The 21,678-nt window shown below is 43.3% G+C and overlaps 1 protein-coding gene across 1 annotated transcript; it reads right to left on the bottom strand.

The window, feature by feature from the left end:
• Nucleotides 1-724: 724 nt before the first annotated feature.
• On the bottom strand, nucleotides 725-20,529 carry BAG1 (BAG cochaperone 1). Its single transcript, XM_006134115.4, has 7 exons — nucleotides 20,388-20,529; nucleotides 12,112-12,240; nucleotides 11,267-11,349; nucleotides 8,749-8,862; nucleotides 7,776-7,883; nucleotides 4,732-4,794; nucleotides 725-1,451 (listed from the first exon to the last, which is right to left on the bottom strand). The coding sequence occupies exons 1-7, from the start codon at nucleotides 20,428-20,430 to the stop codon at nucleotides 1,362-1,364; spliced, it is 630 nt and encodes a 209-aa protein (XP_006134177.1). The 5' UTR covers nucleotides 20,431-20,529; the 3' UTR covers nucleotides 725-1,361.
• Nucleotides 20,530-21,678: the final 1,149 nt, after the last annotated feature.

Here is a 21,678-nt window from a genome sequence, read left to right on the forward strand (position 1 = left end):
TAGGAGAAATATTAGAGGACTATCACTATTTTGAGATCTTATTTTATTAGGAATTATTTAACATAACTGAAATATGTTCAATGCTTATATTTTCATTTTTTTTTCTGGTAAAGAGAACTTACCTTAAAACAGTCGTAAAACACAGAGATTCTCATGCTCTCATCTGGCAAGCAATGCAGAACACCCTTAACTTTCACAGAATCCAGAGAGAGTTAAGGGAGCTTGTTTGCCACCAGATCAAGTGCTTGTTGATAAATGCTTTCTTGGTCACAAACTGCCACATGTCACACAGGACTTCCAAGTAGAAATAGCAGTGAAATGGCAACTCTTGTTAAAGAGATGCTATCAGTGGCAGAATATTTTTAAAAAATTGTTTTACAATTTTACTTTATAATAGACATTAGATTAATAAATATTCATCCACTAACTCCAAAGGGAACAGAGATAATTACTTGCAATTTTCTCTAAAATACAGCAAATCAGTGAAACAGTCAAAAATACTCTGATAAAATAGCACCATTTTCAGAGCTTGATTGGACTGCCCACTTCTTATATAAGCAACATGAATTATCCAGTTGCATTTCACACCATTACTCAAAGGAAAAGTATACTACAGAAAACAAATACACGCTGTGTACACAGTATAACAAAATACGTATCAAGAAAAAAGTGCCAATGCATTCACTGAAAATTAAACAGTTAAATTAAGTACCATACATGTTACAGTACATTCCATTTATTTTGATAGTTTAAGGCTAAAATAGTTACAACCTCCACTGTAGTCAAGTTTTCCTATGCTTATGAACACATACAAGTATTAAACTGGTACAGATGCAGGATACTATTTATTGCTCTAAATGTTCTATTCGAATGCTAGATGTCCCAACTATTGTATAAACCTGCTTTTTTCAGTCAAGCTAAAGTCCTACAACTGCAACATATGCTCTTGTACGGTTTTCAAACTTCTTGAGCTGCAAATAATTTTGAAGACATAATGGAAAAGATAAGAATTGAGAAAAACTTAATTTAAAAAAATGTCTTTGTAAAAAGAATATAATGATCCAAACTTGCCCACCTCTTGGAACTGTATAATGTGCTACAGTATGTAGTTAACTAAAACATGCATCACCACCCATCAAAGACTTTTTTTCTTCAGGAAGGATTGTTTTCTTTTGAAAAGAATAGCTTTGAATGAGTGGTAAATGTGACAACCAGCAAGTAATGAGTGACTAGTACCAGTCTAAACAGACTGGGCTTAAAAAAAAACCACCAAATAGCTGAATATGTGCTCCAAAACAAAGAGCAAACTCCTCTTCTTGCTCACAGAGCAATTATTTCTCCTATTTATCAAGAGTGATGCCTCATTCTGCCAGAGCCAAGTTCTTTGATTGTAGCTTATCCATTTCTTGACCAATACTTCCTTCAACAGTATCACACTGGGCAAGAAAAGCCTGAGAATAAAATTAACACACACAAAAAGTTAAGAGTGCAAATTACTCTAGAATGACAAACTGCTTCCCAATAATTTTTTTAATTGGAATGTTCCTATTATGAAGTTGGAAGTAAAGTCAACTCCAGTTTCTTTTGGCTTCTGCAATGGTCACAACTTTTGCTAGAACTTAAGTGAACAGAAAATTTCCTTCATTCATTCATTCCCCAGTAGAAATCTAATTTATCAGCTCAATGAAAACAGCAGTGCCAACAGATCAACAGTATTTAGCATCACCAATCAGCAATTGGGGGGAGAGGGGAAGAGAACACGCTCGGACAAGTGGTGACCTGCTTTTTGTTGTTAACTATAATCCCCTTTCCTATTTTCTCATGTATATAACATGTCTAACACCAATACTGCAAAGTCCACTTAAAGCTGTACCAAACCAAACTAAGCAATCTTCACTAAACCTATAAATCAGAGGTGGAGAACTTTTTGGGTTGGGGGCCACTGACCCACAGGAAAATCAGTTGGGGGCTGCACACAAATGAGAAACAAAAAAAACCAACAAAAAACTACCCTGTCTGATGTGGTCCCTGACTGAGAAGGAGAATGACACTTCCCATATTCCCCTGGTACACCAGAGCCTTGGAGGGCTCAGGCTAGTAGATTTTGTATGCTCCAGCCCTGCAGGAGGATGGCAGGGGAGTTGGAGCACCATGCGGGCTCCCTAATGCTGTGGGAGGTAGCTTCGAGCCTTTGGGGCCAGATCCAGCCTCCGGGCCTTAGATCCCCCACTCCTGCTATAAATCTTACATCTCCCAGTGCAAGGGCAGTACTGTTAAGACACTCCTCCCCCAGCCTGAACCCAGACCCATCCTGGATATGCTGTGGCTGGGAGAAAAGAACCCTTCTCCTGGAACAAATTCAGCCTGTGAGAAACCTGGACTTGCCTTGTTCAAAGCCACACCCTTGCCCTGAACCCAGCCCCGGCCCAGGCCCAGAGCTGCCTTGGCAGGAGATATGCCTCTTCCCCCAGCCCAGGTGCTGCTGCAAGCAGAGAGCTGAGGGCAGTTCCTCTCTCCTCACTGTAGCCCCAGAGTAACCTGCACCCAAACCTCTAATCCTTGGTCCCACCACACAGCCTGCACCCCCAGCTGAAGCGTTCAATCTCTTGTACCCCAACTCTCTGTCCTTAGCCCGAGCTCTCATATCTCTGCACCTCAACCCTTCATCCCAGCCTAGAGCTCTTCATCCCTGGCTCCACTCCACAGCCTGCACCCCCAGCTGGAGCCTTATTATGGAGCTATCACACATCACCTCCATATTGGTGCACATAACAAAATTCATTCCACATGCATGGGAAAAATTAGAGGGAACATTGCTCCCTGTTAATGACTCCCAATCACAATTGTCATACATACAACCAATACCTACTTCAAATAAGCTCTTGTAATCAAATAGCAAACCGTGTTACAGAAGCAAAACATGTAATAGTCACGATTTGCATTAGGGATGTCATTGTGTAGACAACTACACAATTAACTGGTAAGCCTGGGGTTATTGGTTAATCTTGTCGACTACACGTATTTCCACACAGCCCCTTGCTGCCTCTGTATCAGAGGGGGGTGGGGTGGGGTGGGGGGAGAAGTGTGTAGGGGCCGGTGCCTTCTCGCCCACCCACACACTTCTGCCTCTGATAGAGGCAGCAGCACGGAGCGTGACGGGGGTAGGTTGGAGCCAATAAGCGTGAGGAGCCAACTTTCAAGCCAGCTCCCTGTGCGTATTTGGCTCACACTGACTCACCTGCTCTTACCCCCCATCCCCACCTCTGTAGGAGCCTGTGACAGGGCGATGTGGAAAAATTTGTCTGCCTTGTAGTACTTAACTTAATTTCACTCTATTTGTATCAGATTTAAATGACTAATTTTAGCAATTAAAGTGGATACTTTTCAATGTTGTATTATTAATATTACAGTAGCAATCAGATGTCAATCAAATTGAGAACCAACTGTGATAGGCCTATATGGATAATCCTGATCTCTACTCCAGAGAGTTTACAGTCTGATCCTGCAACTCCAAGCACATGCAATATCCCTGTGCCTGTACAAAGCCCCATTCACTTGAGCAATGGGGTATGGTTGTATGGAACAGCTTCCAGAATTGAGGCCTTAGAGTTTCTTCTATAAGGAATAAAACTCTTCATAAAATGTGTATACATTAAGAAAAGAGTGACCTGCCAGAAGTTTTTAAAGCCATATTCATAATTATCACTGATTGATTAGTACAAGCTTTTAGTTTTCTTACTTGCTGCATTGTAGCTGCTCTAATTTTGCAGTATTACCAGAGATGACAGGCTGCTTACTCAGACTTGTCCCACAGCAGACACAGTCGACTGGCCTTGCAGGTGGAGAACCTGTATTAGCACTGGTTGGACTACAGAATATTTCTTTATTTGGACAGAATTAAGTTTCCCTATCTGTTTTTTTTATCCACCTGTTTACTAAGTTTTAAGTTCTTTAGGGCCAGGTTTGGTTTTTTTTAGGTCATGTCTGGAGTCCCATTCTGGTAGGTATTGTACAGTCTGTGATTGATGCTCTTGTAGTACAATTAAAAACAGAAGCAGTATCACTATTTACATATGCAATTTTTTTCTGGAGGAGTTAAGATTCTATCATCAAATAAGAGAACTCCATTATGCTTGAACATTGAAAGAAGTGTTATCTGGGAATAAATGTGTTAAGCAACACACAATATGAACAAAAAAAGTATTGTACCTAGAATATTTCTTCTCTAACACAGCTTTCATTCTTGAGGTAAAGGTGCTCACTTTATAGCCAAGTAAATATTATATGAAAGAAAAAACATGAATTTTGTCTTATACAAACTGATAGCTTTTTTTACTAGTCTACCACAGTGCTATTTTTATGACATACACAGATTCCAGTTGTGCACTTTCATTTCTCTATCCCATACAGATGCAAGACAGCTAAAGTGAAAACTGTTTTTTCTAGCTGGTAGTCAGAGATTCCACATCATTATACAGCCATACACACCAACCACTATCACAATTTGACAGCAACATAAACTACGTAACCCCATTCCTTTTTGTATCAGTTTATAAAATGTTGGTTGTATTACTGCTCTTAGAGAGGCTTGATTAATCCATTCCTATCAGATCAGCCAAAAGCCTAGAAATCTAAAGGATCTCCTGGGATCTAACCCCAAGCATTTCATTTTAGAAGATCACAAAACTGCTGCTATGCAAGTACCCAACAATTACTTAATGAAAGACTCACCTGAACCTTTTTCACCAATCCTTTTTTTTTCAGTTTGCAGTCACTGAAATTCTCTGGAAGATTCTGCAGTAAACAAATGAACAATTTGATGTTGGCTCATCTTGAAATCAATATACAAAACATAAGGAAAAAGCTGTAGATAACATTCAGCTACATAGTGGAATCTTTTTAAGAGGCACCCTGATAACTGCATGTCAACTTAAACTGGGATTAAAGAAATGCATTTCCAGAAGTCTAAATAATGAAGGTTCAGTGGTTCAACTAGTCCATTTAAAGCTACAGGCAGTCCCCGGGTTACATGGATCCGACTTACATCGGATCCCTACTTACAAACGGGGTGAGGCAACCCCGCACTAGCTGCTTCCCCCCAGCAGACCAGGGAGACGGGAAGCTAGCGCCCCCTCCCAGCAGACCAGGGAGACACAGAGCGGCTTCTCTCAGCAGACACCTCAGCTTGAGAATAAAGGACTGAGGGAAGTGAGGTGTGGGAGAATAAAACTTAGCTCTGGAAAAATGTTTGCCTAGTTTCCCCTACAATATGTACCAGTTCCGACTTACATACAAATTCAACTTAAGAACAAACCTACAGTCCCTATCTTGTACGTAACCCGGGGACTGCCTGTACTTGTCTGGTCTTCTCTAAAGCTTATTTACAGGAATTAACAAATGTAAATGGATGTTTTCTGGCATAAGTTTCCTGTTGGACATCCCTTTTTTCATTTACAGTGCTTCTGCTTCCCTGCTCATGAAATCCGATACACTAGCTGAGTTTGTTTTAACCATTTTTAAATGCTTTGTAACTTTTGAGGGAGCAGACAAACAGAACTTTTATTGAAAAAAACAACAAATGGTCTGGTAGCACTTTATAGACTAACAAAACATATAGATGGTATCATGTGCTTTTGTGGGCACAGCCCACTTCTTCAGCTAGCCAGTCAAGCTCATGATACCATCCACGTTTTGTTAGTCTATAAAGTGCTACCAGACCATTTGCTGTTTTTTTCTGTGACAGACTAACTCGGCTACCACCTGAAGCTTCAGGACTTTTATTGATATTAAAGTGGTAATAACAATCACATATAACATTATAAGAAAACAGGACTTGAATCTGAAATGTGCTGAAACCAGACCTCCCCTTCGGACTTTCAAGTGGTTAGCCTTTCATGGTAGTAGGCCACATGAAGAGGGGAGGAATAATTCTTTTTAGCCCTAGCCTAATGAGCTCTCTCTTAAACTGCATTTTCATTTACTATAGGAGTTGAAAAGTAAGCCAGAGACCATTATAAAAAAGTAGGGTTCGGGGCACCAATAAAGTCTAGAGTTAACTTTTGAGTCAGGAACTGTGCCTTGTTTTGTCTTAGTGCAATGCTTAGCACACTATGGGTACATCTAAACTACACCCCTCTTTCGAAAGAAGGATGTAAATTAGACATATCGAAATTGAAAATGAAACCGAGATTTGAATTTCCCATGCTTCATTTGCATAATTGCATCCTCTGCAGAAGCCCAGGTTTGCCACAGGCAGAGGCTGGTCCATGGCAGCAGCCTCTGTCTGTGGTGGTTCTGAGCTCCCCATGGACAAGGGCTGCTGCTGCAGACCAGCCTCTGTCTGCAGGGAGCTCGAACCCCTGTGGACAGGGGCTGCTGCCACCCTATACTGCTGCCTCTGTATCAGGCAGCCGGTCTGCATAAGGAGCTGTTTTTTAAACTGGCTCCCCTCACACACCAACTCCCACCTGTCACTCCATGCTGCTGATACAGAGGCAGCAGCATGGGGTGGCAGGGAGCTCCCTGGAAGCTAGAGCACACTGGCCGCCGCCCCTAGCGACTATTCAATTACAAGATATCTAACATCCCTAGTTGAAATAGATGGGGTTCTGTGTGAGTGTAACAGCCCGCCTTGTGAAATTCATCTACTGTATTGGGGCCTAAGTTATTACTATTGCAAAAAAAAAAAATACACTAGATGAAAACAGGTATGGTATGCAATACAGTTATATGAGGGAAAGGAATTCTTCCACATAGCATGATCTTGTGGATAAAGGATTGGACTGGGACTGAAGAGACCTGTGTCCAATTCCCAGCTCAGCGATAGTGTAACCCTGGGCTAGTCACTTTCTATACCCTCCATTTCCGTTCCCCATCTGTACATTAGAAAGTTTACTACTTCCTACCTTACAGGGATGCTGAGAGGATAAAAATCCATAAATGGCTGTGTGATACACAGATAATGCAGCTATGAGGGCTGTACATATGCCTTGATACCTTCCAAAAAAAATCAATCCAGTTCTCAGTTTGCAAATGTCTTAAATAAAAAATTATATATCTATGTTTGACTAACCAGAAGACTTGCCCTTGTCTGTGCTTTCCCTGTCCCCAAAACAAGCATTAAAAGGACGATGTCTTCCTGGTTTTTATGAGATCTTTAATGTTACTGTAACATATTTCCATGTAATATATAGAGATATACCTATCTCATAGAACTAGAAGGGACCTTGAGAGGTCATTGAGTCTAGTCCCCTGCCCTCATGGCAGGACCAAGTACCATCTCTGACAGATTTGCCCCAGATCCCTAACTAGCCCACTCAAGGATTGAACTCACAACCCTAGATTTAGCAGGCCAATGCTCAAACCACTCAGCTATCCCTCCCCGCCACTGAGCTCTTTGTGCTTTACCAGAACAAATGAAAAAGGGTGGAACTTAAGTAAATGATAACTATCTCATGTGGACATAGGAGGCCACAGCCCGATATGGTGTGTTTCTGTATTATGAGGATGCATACCTAGACATTAGTGTCACCATTTAGAAACTGGAGCTGCCATGGACATCACAATGAAGACGTCATTGAAGACATACAAGGAAAAGAACTGAGTATTGAAGATATAGTGAACAAACAAATTAACTTGTTTTTCAAACTAACCAAAATTAATTTGCTGTTAGTTTTTTAAAATATCATATGACGAACAAACTGTCCTTTAAAAAAGGCAAGAACCAAAAACTTGTGAAAGGAATATACAACCCCTTTGTATGACTCTTTACTCACAATGGAATCTATCTGTTCCAGGATCTTCATAAACTGCTCAACAGTTCCTTTTACCCTCTTGTCCAGGTGGTTAAGAGCTTCAGCTTGAAGATCTTTTGCCAGAAAGCCCTGTATGGGAAGGAAAACAATTACTCCATTTTCCAAAGAATGTACATACTGCCATTTAAATATGAATTAAAGAAATTCTGGTGCAAACATTTTCATTTAGATGCTTGAATTATTTTAGCATTAGAAGAAAAAAACTTGGAATTTAAGAAGAGTAATCCTTTTTAAAATAAAAGGAAAACCAGAGGGCCTCAAATGCAGTCTACCTTTCATTCTCCCTTATCAAATATTATTGTAGTTCTCTATGAGTACATCTACACTGCAGCACTATTTTGGGATACTTCTGGTATCTCAAAATAGCTATTCTGACATCCCTGTAAACCTCATCCCACAAGGATTAAGGATCATTTCGGAATAGCGATTTATTTCAAAGTTATTACAAAATAAGCTATTTTGAAATATACTCAAAATAAGTTATACAATTTGTGTAGCTCAAATTGTGTAGCTTTTTTCGAGCTAAGGGTGCAGTGCAGACGCATCCTATGTGTCCTACCAAATAAACATCCCACATCAAAACAAGCAAATCAATGACCCTAAACGTTAACAATAGCACAGCTACCACAGCTTTTATGAAGCAGCAAGCTGACCAAATATTAGTTGGGTTATTATTTTTTTCCCATGCAGTTCAAGAAGTCACAGGATTCTCCAAATTGTTTACAGAAATCTTGCAACTAAATCCACACACCATTTTGAGAATTAACTCATTCATGTTCTTATTTTGCCAACTTTTGCCCAAAGTACAGGAAACATAAGTTTAAAGGTATTTTAAGAAATCCTCAAAACTTTGTGAGATTCCTATCTCTCTCTGTGTTGCAAGGACTGTATAATATACAAATATATGAAATGTAAGGACAAGAAAAAATATTACCTTTTGTATGCCTGTGAACTCTTTATTAACTTCCTCTAATTTGTTAGCAATTTGCTCCACTGACTTCTCCAAATCTTTTAATTTCTTTAATTCCACCTCTTCCTCTGGACTATTCTGGGTAGTTTTTAAAAGATGACAAAATAAACCATTTACCTTAAAATCAGTCATGTCATAAACCTATCTGAATTAAATGATAATGGGATAACATATAATATAATGTAAAAACGAATGCTTTCAACTTTTATTATCAGATTCAGCATCAACAACTTGCCAACTTTCAGTATTCAATCAAATAAGCTCTCTCAGGGTATGTCTACACTACCCTCCTATTTCGAAATAGGAGGGTAATGTAGGCATACCGCAATTGCAAATGAAGCCCGGGATTTGAATTTCCCGGGCTTCATTTGCATAAGCGGGGCGCCGCCATTTTTAAATCCCGGCTGGTTCGAACCCCGTGCCGCGCGGCAACATGCGGCACGAACTACGTAGTTCGAACTAGGCTTCCTAGTTCGAACTACCGTTACTCCTCGTGGAATGGGGTTCGAACCAGCCGGGATTTAAAAATGGCAGCGCCCGGCTTATGCAAATGAAGCCCGGGAAATTCAAATCCCGGGCTTCATTTGCAATTGCGGTATGCCTACATTACCCCGCTAGTTCGAAATAGCGGGGTAGTGTAGACATACCCTCAGTTTATAATGGTTACTTATGAATATCCTCACTTTTTTAATGGATACATTGCATATAAATACAGCATGAGATTAATATGAAGGGAAAGACCAAAGATCAAAGAATGTTGTTTTTATTAATATTAACACCTCATGATAAAACTTAGCTTCTTTACTGTCAACAGTTTTCCTGACCACTCACTGCTGGTGACATCAGCAAAGCAAGCTGCCATTTCATTCTTAGGGAAACAATTTTGTTATGGCAAAATTCCGTATCATTCACAGCACAGATACAGTAAAAAAATAAGACAATTCATGCTGTGGTCTCGGCAACATTGCAAACCTGCTGCCATGCATTACCAGTTCATTACAGGCAGTCCCCGGGTTACGCAGATCTGACTTATGTCGGATCCGTACTTACGAACAGGGCTTTTCTCACCCCGGAGGACACGGGCGGTGGGACCACCCAGACGCGCCGCGGTCCCACTGCCGGTGTCCTCCAGGGCAAGAAAAGCTGCTCCGCGTCTCCCTGGTCTGCTGGGGGGGGGACACAGCTAGTGTGCCCCCCGCCCCCTCCAGCAGACCAGGCTTTTCTCGCGGACGCCTGTGGTAGAGCAGCTGGGGCGCTGCCAGTTGGTCCTGCAGCGCCGCTCCTCGGCGCTACTGGTCCAACCCGACAGCACCCCAGCTGCTCTGCCCCTGGCATCCTGATTCAGCCGCTGCTGGTCAGTTTCAGCAGCAGCTGAATCAGGACGCCTGTGGAAGAGCAGCTGGGGCGCTGCCAGTTGGTCCCGCAGCGCCACTCCTCGGCGCTACTGGTCCAACCCAGCAGCACCCCAGCTGCTCTGCCCCAGGCGTCCCCAAGTCAGCCACTACTGAAACTGACCAGCGGCTGACTACAGGAAGCCCGAGGCAGAGTTGCTATGCCCCGGGCTTCCTAGAATCAGCCGCTGATCAGTTTCAGCAGCAGCTGACTTGGGGACACCTGGGTAGAGCAGCTGGGGTGCTGCCGGGTTGGTCCCCGCAGCGCCGAGGTGCGGCGCTGCGGGGATCTACCTGGCAGCGCCCCAGCTGCTCTGTCCCAGGCGTCCAGATTCAGCTGCTGTTGAAACTGATCAGTGGCGGATTCCAGGAAGCCTGGGGCAGAGAAACTCTGCCTCGGGCTTCCTGTAGTCAGCCGCTGGTCAGTTTCAGCAGGGGCTGAATCTGGATGCCAGTTCCAACTTGTGTACAAATTCAACTTAAGAACAAACCTATGGTCCCTATCTTGTACATAACCCGGGGACTACCTGTAGTTCCTTTTCCTCTAGTTGTCTTTCAAACATGTCTAGATTAAAGCAAATTAACAAACAGTTAATGAGTAGCTACTAATCAAAACAACCGAACAAACTGTATAAGTGGAATAGCAGGTATTTTATAACTGGTAAATTCATGGGTTCTATGACATAATCATAAATGGCTTACAGCAGCAGAATCAATACTGACACCTAGCTTTCTGCAATATGTTCATGAACAATAAGGCAGAACAGAGCAAAAATTAAGAACAGCTTCAGGAACATTGGCAGGATGACAAATTAGGCCGGGATTCACCATATGATGCACTTTCAAAAAAAATGCACATGATGCACAGAGTTATTAGTTGTAGGTCAAGAGAATGAAGAGCTGTGCATACAGCCAGATGCATACATACAGTGCACACTGATATAGGTAAGTAACTGGAACACTTGTTTCTTTATCATTGTGCTGACACTCATTTTAAGCAGATTCACCATGAGCAGCAATTAAGCTCCTGTACGGGAATATCAACAGAGATAAGAACAACAGCGGAAGAGACTTCATGACGTGACACATACTCTTTTCCCAATCAGCATGACTTTACAACCATTTTTAACTCCAAGAGCTGATAATGGCTGTTCCATTTCCTTCAGGGATTTTCCTAGGGGAAAAGGAAACAATTATTCTTTTATAACTACTTATCAACTTACAAACTAATAGTAATACTTTAACTTGGCTTTAGGGTTTACGTTGTGCAGAATGCTTTGTTGTTTCACATATGAATATTTAATACTATACAGTAATTATTTTTAAAATAAACCATTCATTTTGAAAAAAAAATCCAACATTTTAAAATGCTTTTTAGAGGTGTCACATTGTGTACGCTTTAAGCTGAATTAGATGAAAAGTACCACCTCCAATAAAGTAAAGAGAAAAACTTTTTTTTGTTGGCTAGAGATTTCCATTTACACTATTAGAATTGCAAAATAGATGTTCACTTAGTCTTTCATTTTTGGCAGTGGTTATTTTTCAATATTTTGGATGATCAAAGTAACTCTTCCGATGAGCCATTCTGCTTTCTATACGTGAAACTGATTTTGTTTGGCTCACAGCGGATGGCTATGGTAACAAGACTGAAAGCAACAGGAACAATTTTCTGCTTTAATTTTTAGTAAGTATGAAACTGACTTTAAGTCTGATTTCCCGCTAAAATCCTTCTCAAATAAAATCCAGGTCTTACCGTCCCATCTCATCCATATATCTACTATGTCAAAATATTAAATTATTCCGTCATTTCTAAAACTGACAAGAGAATTAAGTTATGTGATTAATGTTGATCAGATAGGTAAATTAATCCCCATTAAATTGGTATGTAATGTTGAATCTAGAATACCTGTGAGAAACATTTTTAAATATTAGCTACCTTTACATATCAGTTTCTGAAAAGGAACTGGAACTCCAGTGACTTGTTCAATAAGCAGAGCCATGTCTTGTAGTGTTGGTTCACTATCTTCCTCGTGAGATGAAATCTGAATAGTGTGTTTTTCATTACCTGAAAAAAAAGGCAACCCACAGTTAAATTAAATCTTACTTAATTTTAATAATCTTAAAAGGCAACATTCGCAGATATCAGTCTACAGTTTTAACTTTGTGAAGTCTTGTACAGGAATTTTCTCCATTTTTTGTGCAAGAAGCCTTGTTCCTGCTAAAAGGAGGGAAGTCTACAGGAGGGGAACAAAGAGAGGCAAGGAATGTTCCTTTATTCTACAGGCCAGAAGCCTCAGGCTAAATATTGTATCCAGATAGTTCAGACTTAACGTCTGCAGAAAGGGAGTCCTACCCTTCAGAAGTCCTTAGGATCATGACCACAGTTCTTCAGAGGTTATGAGCAGTATAAGACTATAACTCCTTTTTTAGTAGGCTTTGTAATGTCCAGAAGGTTCTAAGGTCCACCAAAAAGGGGAGGAAATGCTGATGTCAGGCAGCGTGGGGACTCAGTAAAACAAATAATAACCTAATTGCTCCTACTGCTTACTAGCCACCATGTACGAGAAGTGATCACCTCCTTCCCCAGGCTGCTCCGCCTACAAGAGGGAATGAAGACTCCCTTCTTTACTCTCTCAGAAATACTCTTTTCCCTTGAACCTGAGCAGCATATTCAGTGCCTATCAAAAACTCCAATCCTGTCTGCATAAGGTCCATTAATGCTTACCCCAGTACCATCCCTGCAATGCTGGGGACACATCATAAGCCCCACCCAGAATCTTAGAAGGCTCTGATGATTTTGCATAAGCTCCATAGCCTGTCCCAAAATAGGATCTAAAAATCAGCTCAAAAAGTTTTAAAATTTCTCAGATGCCCTAGAACAGTGGTCACCAACCACTAGATTAGGATCTACTGGTAGATCTTGGAATCTCTGACAGGTGATCCTGAGAGGTTTGGCCAGGAGACTATCAAGTGCCAGCACTTCATCTGTCCCTCACAGCACAGTTGTGCTGCTCCTGCCCTCTGCCTTGGAGGTGTCCCTCACCCCGAGAGCCTTCTGTTTGCTGGGCAGGGCACAGGAAGAAGAAAGAGGGGGTGCTGATGTGAGAGTGCCCCTCCCTCGACCCTGTACCCCATCGCTACAGAGCAGAGGGGGGCAGGGATGGAGAGAGTTTGCTGGATGCTTTGGGAGTGGTGCAGGGCCAGGGTAGGGGTGAGCCTGCCTTAGCCCCCTTCACCACCGCCCAGAAGCCATCTGTGGTAAGCAGTGCCCAACTGGAGCTCGCATTCTGAACCCAGGCTCCAGTCCTGAACCCTTCCTGCACCCCAAGCACCTGCCCCCACCTGATAAAAGCAAATGAAATGAAGGAGGGAGGATGGAGTGAACAGGAGTGGGACCTCAGAGAAGCGATGGGAAGGAGGCAAGGCAAGCGTGTTTGGGTTTGAGGAAGATCCTAGATTAGCCTTAAATTCAAAAAGGGATCTTGTGCTTAAAAAGGTTGGAGACCCCTGCCCTAGAAGGTCTCATCTCCTGCAGCAGTAAACCCTCAGGAAGAAGAAACATGGCCCCTACTCTTCCATACTTGCTGCTTTCTCCAATGTTCCACCCTCATGGATCTAAGACAGGCAGAACAGAACTATGCCCATTGACTTCAGGATGTTCACAGGGAATGGAAATTGGCTAAGACGGGCCTGGAAGAATATCAGGAGGAGCATTTCCTGTTTTCCTCTGGACTTCTCGAGATCTACAGAAGGAGAAGAACCCTTCTCCCAATTAACTTCACAAGAAAATCCTTTGTTTAGCTCTCTCTGAAAGGAAAAGTGCTAAAGATTTACTTTTTTTATTTTAAAAGAACATGTATGTCTTCATCAGTAATTTACTTGCAAACTCCCAACCACATTCTCAAAACAAAAAGATAGTAATAGGGCCCGGTCTGCATCCATAGCCAATTCCATGCTTTCCACCTCTAAGCCAGAGATTCCTTTAGCATCCCTTCCTCCAAGGACTCTAAAGTAACCAGCAGCTCTTTTATCTCCACCCAAAAGGTTGTTTGTAAGACCTCTCTGAGCTGCCAATATTTTACCAGAACTCCACAGGACCTGGAAGCTAGACTCTGACCAGGTCCATAGCAGCTGCCGATAGAGAGGACTTCTTACTGCACAACCCTTATCTATGTGTGCAAGTGCTGGAGGCACTGGAGATTGGTCCTGTCTGGTACCAGAGGAGACCTCCTGGACAACAATCAGAGTGACCAGGTGGCAGTCAGCGCATGGGGCTGCCTTGCCTCATGTGTCTCATGATGTGCTCTAGGTGGTGCATGCTGCTTCTTTTGCTTTTCTTGAACAGTCCTGCAGGAGGGTGTACCTCTCACCCCAGGCCTTCTGGAACTTGTCATTGGACTCCTGCCCCATGAGCCTCCTTGACCACCCTAGACACAACCTAAGTTCGCTGAACACCAGTTACTCCACCTCTGAACTACCCCCAGGAAACATCTGCACATGCTTGTGCTTCTTCAGACTGATCACTTCCAAGCTGTCGTTTCCCACCCCAATACTAAATGGCAGGACCTGATGCCACCTAAGGAGGGCAAGGAACCCTTATGGGCCAGTCTTTACTCCACTTTGATCCCATGGCCCATGCGGGATATCAGCTGGAGCCTCCTGCATGAAGCCATAAGCACAGGCTTGTACTAGGGATGTAATAGTATAGTTGATTAACTGATTAACCGATAAGCAAACGCCTATAGGTTAATGCTATAGACTACACGCATTCCCCACCCCTTACCTGTAAATTTTTTAGCAGGCTGGCCAGCAGCACACCTCAGTCATGGCTTGCACTGGGTCCTGGACCTACCCCCATTGCGGCTCTGCATTTAAAGTGTATTAGGAGGCAGGCAGTCCAGCTCAGTTCGAGCTCACGCCGGGTCTGGGAGCTCAGATACCCCTCACCCCGGACAGGGGCTACTGCCACCCTGCACTGCTGCCTCTGATAGAGATACAGCAGTATGTGGTGACAAGGAGTTCCTCGGGAGTGGGGCCAGAGAGCACTGGCTACCAGCCTCACCCCCGGGAACTATAGAATATTTGACTAGCCGCTAAGAATTCATGAGGTTAACTGACTATTCAATTAACCAATATTTAACATCCCTAGCTTGTACCTGGCACAGTTCACAAACTCCCCTGACACTTGCCCTTTCTGCAGCAAGACAGAGACCCAGACACGCATCCATGTGGAGTTTGTCAGGTTGCAGCGATTCTTCCAGCTCCTCCAGAGCCTCTTAATGTGGTTCTAGCTGCATTTTTCCCTTTATCTTCCTGCAACTTGGCCCCACAAACTTCCCTTATCAGCCTCCTTGTGGCTCTAGCCGTGATAGCCTGCCATCATGCCAAGTGGAATATTCTGGATAAGGGTTTGCTTTGCAACTCTGGGACCTATTTCCATTTACTTTGTACAGTTCTGCCTCCAAGCAGAACTCCTCTGGGTGGTATCCACTGACTCTCTCTAGATGCCTTTGAAGAGCAGTGAGCACTGTCGGGAGATTGTCCCCTTCTGGTTTCCTGATTTTTTCCTCTATGACTTTCACTCCCATCCAGTGTTCCGTAAGCTCTGCTCTTGTGTGACCACTCAGGAGAAATTCAAACACCACCTAGCTGATAAGCAAAGTGCACACAACTAGTTTTTTTGTTTTTGCTACTGGTGCACATTTGCACATGCCTCAGTTAACATAAAAAATATTTCACATATGGATGGAAAAGATTAAAGGAAACATAAGAAAGGGACATCTGACCACCCAGGAAAAAAGGAAAAAGAAAAAACAACACCCCCCCCCCCAATTAGTTTCTATGTACAATTTGAAATATGACTTTTTCTATGCTTTATGCATGTAGGCTAGAATGTGTTCCTCCTAGCCTGGGAGTAGGGATGTTAAAATTAATAAACTAATCAAATAGTCGATGGAATTTCCATTGACTATTTGATTAGTTGATAAGAGAGCTTCTGCTTTGAAATGTAGCAAGAGCCCTTCTGGCTGTTGCTACGTTTCAAAGGCGGACGTGCCAAGCAGCACTCTGCCTTTTAAATGTACAAGAGCCCCAGCGGGGACTCTTGTACATTTCAAAGGTGGAATGCTGCCTCTGCGATGCTGGCCCCTCTCATGGAGCTTGAGCTGGGGGGAACCAGTTTTTAAGCCAGCTCCCCCCAGTATCCCATCCTCAGCTGCCCCTTTCTGATAGAGGCAGCAGGGGAAGCAACTACTCGATTAGTCGTTTACATCCCTACCTGGGAGTGCTCTCCCCTTGCATCAAGTGTTTTATAATGACCACTTTTAGTCATTAAGGGTCTGTTTACCTCTTGTGGGCTAGTTTCAGGTTTTTGAAGTTGCTCCCACCTTTTATTCTGCTATTTGATTAATTCAGAGTGCTTTATTATCTGGATAGCTGGAGCTAGGGTTACGTGAATTCTATCTTCTGTTGTAGCTGTTGTAAAAGATATTTTTTTACCTATTAGCCCAATAACTACACTATCTGACATTTTCACATTTTTCAGTTTTTGAAATCACTGGTGAAATCATAGAATCATAGAATAATAGGACTGGAAGGGACCTCAAGAGGTCATCGAGTCCAGCCCCCCGCCCTCAAGGCAGGACCAAGCTCCGTCTACACCATCCCTGACAGATGTCTATCCAACTTGTTCTTAAATATCTCCAGAGATATTTTCATAAACAACATTTCTCTGATGGTACAAAGTGCACATCAGACATAGTCAGAACCCTTTCGTGGTCATCTTTAATTTTTAAGACAGTCACAAAGGATTTCAAGATATGCTCTGCCTGCTTCTCCATTACATAGATTAAAAAAGCTATCTGGATAGCTCCAGTTTCTTGACAGAGATTTCAAGCAATTTGAAATTTTGCAAAGTACTGTTTCCAGACTGTCCATAGTGAAGGCTTCTCAAAAAACAAGCTCTGTTACACGGATGCTAAGGACTAGTCAGTCCACTAGTCGATTTCTCCCCCCCTCTGCTGCCTCTATCAGAAAGAGGCAGCAAAGGGGGGGGGGGAGAAAAGGGGATTCTTCAAAGTAGCAGCAGCACACACCTGAGTCCGGGATCAGCTGTGCAGCACTGCCATGCGTGGAGCACGGAGTCTGCTAGGGACTCCCCAGCTGATCCCAAGCTCTAGCACGGCATTTCAAATGGGCTGGGGACTCTTGTACACTTCAAAGCTGGCACGCCACGTGCAGCCCAAACTCAGCAGGACTTCCCCATTCCTCCTCGCCAGGGCTCTTCTACATTTCAGAGGAGGAATGCAGAAGTGCCTATCAACTAGTCAAGTAGTCAATGGAAACTCTATCAACTACGCAACTAGTCAGTTAACCATTACTTAACATCCTTACTCTGTGTGGCATTGAAGAGTGTCTTAGACATGAGATACTGCAACCTTTGTTGTTTCGTTCCTTATATTTGTAATCCTCTGACACTAGTTTACTTCTCAAACCTGCAATTTGCTTCTCATACATGGTAGGCTGCAAAGCTGCTACAAGCAGGTCAGGCTTCTCTACCTGAAACAGAATGACTACCAGATATGAGATTATTTCAAGCTCCTAGTGGCTAGATAGTATAACATATCTTAGCATTCCATCATAGTGCTAAAGACTCCAGTCAGAACTGGTGCCCCATTGCTCTGGACACAAAACAGTCTATACTACCTTAAACAAATTATAATCCAGGATAATTAAAAACAAACTAAAGGCAAGGAAGAAACAGCACTGCTATTGTCAAACACTTACACACACACCTACAACTTACAGGATTGGGGTCCTCCTTTGTAAACATATGAGGTAAAAACCAACAAGAATGAAACTGCAGCAAAAAGCTTCTATCAAAAGATTAACTGTCTAGATGATTCACAATTCTACTACAACAATGAACCTAAAAAACCCAGATGTTTATATTCTTTGTGACAGGAAGAACTTCAGTCTTTTTTAAATGTATAGAGAGTATTCTCCTCCAATTCCTTGTTCTACTATACATCAAGTGCTGTTTGTCTGCATGGGTATTTCACACTGCAGGTAATAGTAATATAGCACTTTTCATCAGTCTGTCTCAAAAAAGCTTTACAAAGGATGGTCAGTATCTTTTTCCCCACTTTACAGACAGTAAAATTAAGGCAGATAGGTGAAGTGATTTGCCCAAATTCATACAGGTAACTTGTTCTGTCCACAAGGCCATACAGTAGACTCTTGCAATTCCATGTTTGTAAGTCTCTCCCATCCTGGCCTGGGGGCGGGGTGGGATAGGGGAGGAGGGGAAGGCTGAGAACTGTAGTGATTTCAGGAGTCATGGGAAGACTCATCGCAGCTCCCAAGGTGAGTTCACTGCAGCAGCTGGGAACCATGGGCCCCAGTATTCACAAATATCACCATTCATGGTGGTGCCAGAAATGCATCTACTGTGAATGGTGAGGGTATCCTGTACCACTTTCCTGTATTTAGCAAATAAATCAAAACTATCGACAAGTTTTCAAAAAAATACCTTGATTTTGTGTCAGTTTGGGCATATACGCAGGAAAAAAAGAGAGCACTGACTCCCATATTACCTATGTTGAGTTTAGTTTGGTTCCTCATGAGCAGAGGAGTGTACGGCAGGGACCCAACTGCAGGACCGATTACTATGTCGAGTAATTAGTAGTTTCAGATCGTTATTACAGGGATTCTCTCTTCCTCCTCAATTATAAAGCCCCAGCCCAAGGAGACCACGATCCCATATTTGGGATAAAAAAGCAAATTGAAAGAGCCAGACGAATACCTAGAAACCATCTACTTCAAGACAGACCCAAGAAAACCAACAATAGAACACCACCTGTCATCACCTACAACCCCCAACTTAAACCTGTCCAACACATTATCAATAAACTACAGCCTATACTGGAACAGGATACCATACTCCAAGAGGCTCTGGGAGACAGACCCATAGTCTCCAATAGACAACCACCTAACCTCAAGATGATTCTTACCAACAACCACAGGACATACCACTCTAATACCAACCCTGGTACCTTCCCTTGCAACAAACCCCGTTGCCAGCTTTGTCCACATATTCATTCTGCTGATACCATTATTGGACCTAACCAAGTGAGTTATAAGATCAAGAACACATATTCCTGCGCATCCAGAAATATAATTTATGCTATCATGTGCCGAAAGTGTCCGTCTGCTATGTACATTGGACAAACATCTCAGACACTTCGCCAAAGGATTAATGCCCACAAAACAGATATCAGACAAGATCACAAAGAAAAAACAGTTTCTTGCCATTTTAACCAGAAAGGACACTCTCTCAATGACTTAGCCACCTGCATTCTGCTACAAAGACCTTTTACATCTGCACTTGAAAGGGAATCCTCTGAACTGTCATTCATGTTAAAATTCGACACTCTCTGGGAAGGAATGAACAAAGACTCAAACTATCTTACCCATTACCAAGATAGCTTCCCCAATTATCACCTCTAATACCATTAGCTCACAGACATCCCACTCTCCCCACCTCTAATATCATCAATTCACAGACACTTACCTTCCTTCCTCCTCCCCCCCCCCCCGCCCCCCGCATCCTCCTCCTGTTCTGAAATGTGATTTGTCCTTTTCATATGTGTTCAATTTTTTTAATTGTATCCTTTGGTATATATGGTTGTGACTATTTTCTTCCACTATTTGATCTGAGGAAGTGGGTCTGGCCCACGAAAGCTCATCACCTAATAAACCATCTTGTTAGTCTTTAAAGTGCTACATAGTCCTGTATTTTGCTTCATATTTGGGCTTCTGTGACTACACTCATGCTATCAAGGCAGGGCAAAGCGAGGTTTTTGTGGCTGGCTCGGAGCCTTTCTGGGATCGAGGAGCTGGTTGTTTGCTAAGCACAGAGCGGTAGGCGCAGCGCTACCAGCGGCACCGCACGGGCACGGCGCACGCGGAGTCGGGCGGGCGCAGGGGGTACTTTGAGCCAGAGGCGGGCGCTGCACCTTAGCTTGGGGGCGCGGAGCTCCTGGCTCCAAATCCCGGGGAAAGGGCAACGCCGGGCCCCACCTGCCGGGGAGGCCGCCGGGGCCGCGCTCCCCCTCCCGGCCACGAAGGCGGATCCCGCCTTTCCCCATGGAGCCGGGCGGGACAGTGGCCGCGCCGGGGGATCCCCAGTGACACAAGCCGGGCGCCTCTTACTGTAACTGACGGTCACGGTGACCGGTACCGCGGGCGCCGCCATCTCCGCCCCGCCAAGCGCTTCCCTTCCGGGCCTGCCGGAAACAGCCCGGGCAGCCCACGGGGGAACACCGGAAGCCGCTGCTGGAAACACCGGAAGGGAGTAACCCGGCCAGCCTCCCTCTGGCCCCGCCCTGGTGCCCTGGGAAGGGAGGCGCCGGGATTCTAGGGGACCCCCGGCGCAGAGGAGGCCTTTCGGGGGCTGCCTGATGCACCCTGGGAATGCTCGGGCTTTGCTTCCTGAGCTCCCGCTCAAATGTTCTCTTTTAGAAGTGGCCTCCTACAGTCATTGCAGTCTGCGAACGCGGTAGAGATGGGACTAATCCACCATGTGATAAGCAAAAGCTTATCAGACAGGAGCCACACTGGTCAACTTAAAGTAATCGCTCCTCTTCCCCCCCCCCCCCCTTTGCTACCTCTATCTCAAAGAGGTAACGAGGGAGAAGAGGAGGAGGGGCGTTGGGGGAATTGGCTTAAAAGCCAGTTCACTCCAGCACCATGGGAACAAGTGTTCCACCTTTGAAATGTACAAGAGTCCTACTGGGGCTCTTATACATTTCAAAGCGGAAGCACCACATGGAGCCTGGGGCCAGCAGGAGCTTTTGCTACATTTCAAAAGGGAAGCGTCTTTATCCACTAATGGAATAGTCGAAGAAAGTCCATTGACTATTCAACCAGTTGATTAATTTTAACATCCCTGAACACAAAGCTGTTGGGAACATGCTCTAGTAGGTGTGTGTGTGGGGGGTGGTGTTTTTTTTTTTTTTTTTTTTGCATTTCAGGCACAGAAGACATTTAATTCATGTAAGTTGTAACCACAGAATTTGTCTAAGCCTTATATGCAGAGTTTACTATAATAAAAATGGAAAAATGCTCAGAAATAGAAACCAACTATTTTCTAAAAATGTTCTAGAGAGTCACCGTCTTAGGGAGGCAGAGATATACCTGCCTAGGAGAGGGAAAAGGTACTAAATTATACATTAGTAAGTTTGAAAATTGAGAGCTCTATAAAAATTGGCAGGAATATGTAATTGTACACTTTTATTTATTGCTGCCAAGAAGAAACAGGCACTTTCATTATTTTGAACAGCTCCAAAATAAACAGACAAGAAAAATACTTTGTAGTAACAACAGTAATTGAAATCTGATTACACCACTAGGTGTAGTTTTCATAGCAACAGGGGGGAAAATGATGTTGCCATTAGTATTTCACAACTAAAACTACAACAAATGGATACTTGCTGAAAAACAC

The sequence above is a fragment of the Pelodiscus sinensis genome, chromosome 2 (genome assembly GCF_049634645.1).
Source record: "Pelodiscus sinensis isolate JC-2024 chromosome 2, ASM4963464v1, whole genome shotgun sequence".
Taxonomy (NCBI): domain Eukaryota; kingdom Metazoa; phylum Chordata; order Testudines; family Trionychidae; genus Pelodiscus; species Pelodiscus sinensis.